The sequence below is a fragment of the Notothenia coriiceps genome, unplaced genomic scaffold (genome assembly GCF_000735185.1).
Source record: "Notothenia coriiceps isolate Sejong01 unplaced genomic scaffold, NC01 NC01_scaffold00037246, whole genome shotgun sequence".
In the NCBI taxonomy this organism is placed as follows: Eukaryota; Metazoa; Chordata; class Actinopteri; order Perciformes; family Nototheniidae; genus Notothenia; species Notothenia coriiceps.
Window position 1 is genome coordinate 24524426 of NW_011369947.1, and position 3571 is coordinate 24527996.

General features: G+C 40.3%; 1 protein-coding gene across 1 annotated transcript in view; it reads right to left on the reverse strand.

Annotated features, from left to right (window-relative positions):
- Positions 1 to 3571, reverse strand: part of cxcr2 (chemokine (C-X-C motif) receptor 2) — a 50683-nt gene continuing 47112 nt past the window's right edge. The window contains exon 5 of the mRNA XM_010795724.1: positions 1 to 1077. Coding sequence (XP_010794026.1) covers positions 1 to 1077 — 1077 coding nt within the window. The remainder of the gene's footprint in view (positions 1078 to 3571) is intronic.

Consider the following 3571-nt stretch of genomic DNA (forward strand, 5'->3'; position numbering starts at 1 on the left):
CTAGATGGAGGTGTTTCTAGATCTGATGCTCCCTGCACTGCTCTCAGTGCCCCTCCTGTACGCCCTCTGGAGCCTCTTGCTGATAATGCCGTGTTTGTAAAGAGCTGAGAGAAACTGGTTACGGAACTTCTCCCCAACGAACGCATACAGCACCGGATTCACTGCACAGTGCAGAAATGCCATCACTTGGGTCACATGTGACATCACTTCCACTATGTAGCGAGTTTCACACGACTCCAGTGGAATTGTCCCGCCTTGTATGAGCGTGTCAATCAGGACAGTGATGTTATAAGGCAACCAGCAGACAACAAATACCAACACTACTGCCAGGATGATGTGAATGGCCTTGTGCTTTTGCTGATTACGTGTGTGAAACAGTTTCACCACAATCCAGCCGTAGCAGACAGCCATCACCACCAGTGGCAGGAAGAAGCCCAGTGTATGGCGCATTACTCGCATGCTAACACGCCAGTGGTCGCTGCTTTCACCAGTTAGGTTTTCGTAGCAAATACTACGGTTCAGTTCATCAGCATGCATGCTCTCCTTTTGAATTACAATAGGTAAGGACAGCATACCAGCCACCAGCCACACCAAACTGCACACCACTTTCACCAACCAGTGTTTGGAGGGCTGGACACGTGTAGCTCTCACAATGGCAAAGTGACGGTCCATACTGATGCAGGCCAGCAGGAAGACACCACTGTAGACCGAAGCCTCTTGAAAGCCTGACAGGAGTTTGCACAGGAAGTTGCCGAAGATCCAGCCAAAATTAGCATTGATGGCCCAGAATGGTAGGGTCAGACTGAAGAGAAGGTCAGCCATCGCCAGGTGCATCAGGTAGATATCTGTGCTGGTTCTCCCTTTGTTCATGTAACAAACCACATAGACCACCACACTGTTGCCTACAACGCTGAGGAAAAACACGATGAGGAAAGTGATCATTATGCCCAAGTTGTTAAATCCATGAACAATTACACTGCAAGGAGCAGATGCTTCATTCTCATGCACTGGAGATGTAGAATTGTAGATGGAATTGAAGTAATCTTCATCCAACGAAAATCCCTCTGTGGTCAGCAGCTGAAATTAAAGTAAATTGAAGAGTTTTTAGCAAGTAAAAGGACAACAGGATAATACTGTTGAAGCTACACTAGGCACTCTGTTATGACTCTTATAAGCCTTAATCACAGAGTAAGGTTATTCCAAAACAGAGTTTTTCTACAAATTCTGAAGTGCATGCACTTACCAGGTGGCCAAAGCCTGATTTAACAGCAGAAAAAAGCTATTTCCGCATTAGCATCAGCTGGCTAAACTGTAAAGCAACCACAAAAGGACAAAGACTGACAATAAACACGTTTCAGAGATGGAGAGAAAAGTTGCAAGTAGCTTAATAATAATAATAAATTATATTTCTATAGCGCTTTTTTTGAACCCAAAGACGCTTTAAGCTTTTTTTTTTAGCTTAGCCTTCTGCTAACTGTAACCGTTTTTTTGCTAGCTTGAGTCTCCAATAATAATATGACACATAAAGGGCTTTACAGGCCTACAGGTATGCAAAGAAAGCAGAAAGGTAATTTTGCAATATTTTTGCCGTACTCTCCCAAAGTAAAAACATTTAAGTAAGGTGTTGTTACATGTAATTAATTTACTTGATCAGGGAGAGTGAGAGTGTTTTTTTCTACTTTCAGTAAGATACTGAATGAGCCTACTTCCCAACATTTTACAAAAATTGACAAACTTAGTTGAAAAAGTTGAATAATGACTTCTCTTCCTTTTAAAACCTCGTAACCAACTTCAATTATTGTTTCAAGTTTTTAAGCAAACCAGACTTATATTACCGTCACCATTCAACAGAATTACATCTCACTTCATCGCAATAGCATACATTTACTGTGCTATTATTATTATTATTATTGTCTACACAATAACTTCATTTTTTTCACGTTTAACACAAATTGAAAGGTAAGATTTTAATATACGAATAACCTTACTATAACTTAAAAAAACAAATATTCAGATAGTTCCATTGTTTACCTGTTTCTCTTCTTCTTGATTGGTTGAAACCAAATAATTAAAAATACTGATGATCAAAAGTTGTAGCTTCATTTTTCCTTTCATGTTGCACAAAGGTTAAAAATAATACAGCTATTTTTGCTAGGGGTGTTGTCTTTACTTGTAGATGTGGTTCTAGTCCTTGTGTAACATCTGTACCGAGGAAGGTATTTGACACAACACAGATATTATCTCTGTTAAGCAATACAGAGTTTGATCTTACAGTTAGATGTGGATGTGACAGGAAGTTGAGTTGAACCTGCAACGAAAAGCTGATAACAAAACAGCCAGTATTCTTCTTTTCTTTTTCTTTTTTTTGTATTGTTTTGTTTTACTTTACGTTTCAATATAATTTGTATTATAAAACGGACAAGTCAAATCAAGCAATCTGATTGGTTCTTAGCCGTGATATACTGAGCGTATACCACGGGTAGAATTGTAAGTTACTTTTCACAACAAGTCAGTATCCCTCCGCGTCTGAGAAAAACAGTATACCGCTGGGCTGAAAAGCTCTGCCTTTCATACTGGAACAAGAAAGCAGCGGAGAAGTAACGGGGCAGAAGCCCTCCTTTTTTACGCAGCGGTCCAGACATAGACATCAAACGGCAAAACATATTCAGTGTGCAGTTCCTTTGGCATTAGGGCAGGGATATCTGGATACTTTTAGGTTTAACATAATGAATTGTGCTACTTTTAAAGCAAGCAACGATGTTTTCAAATCTGTAATCAAAGAGGTCCGCAAAAACGCTATCGACCAATCAGATTGCTTGATTTGACTTGTCAGTTTTATAAATATATTTAAATTTCTTCCGTTACGAAACAAACTTACAAAGCATAAAATGGAAACATTTAAGATTAACTTCGACCTCCGGGGGGGTCTTACTATAGTATGGAGGAGTGGATTGAGCAGTGACCTATCTACCAGAAAAAAAATTACCTAAACTACGACATGCAGAGCTACGTGAAGAGCAGGTAGACCAACTGGAAAAGTACCACCATTCAAAAGCTTTCTGATGCGGGTCTTGAAACAAGCAGAGAAATTATGACCGTTAGTGGCCACAGGTGCGAAAGCTCTCTCCAGAGCTACTGGAAGCCCAATCTCGGGGACCGGAGAAAGTGGAGCAATATTCTCGCCACGCCAAGCAACAGCCTCGAACAACCTCAACCTATACAAGTGACCACGTAAGCCATGCTACTGATGCTGGACAGTTTTTCAGTGGATGCACAATAAACAGCAACATACACATTAATGTAAATAAACAGCCAAATAATGGATCAACGCTCTCTGTCTAATATGTTCGCTTGCTGTTAGTGTTGTTGCATAGCAACACCTTGCATTATGTTTTGTACAGAAGTCAACTGAGTGAGTATTTTCATTCATATTGCCACACTTGGTAACCGTTTTATAAAAAGCAATAGCTCACTTCGGGCCGTGATAGCCATTGCTGAAATATAAAGAGCATATACCACGGCCTGTCGTGAGCTCTGTTGCTTGGATATCACTAGATCCTGTTACAGCGTA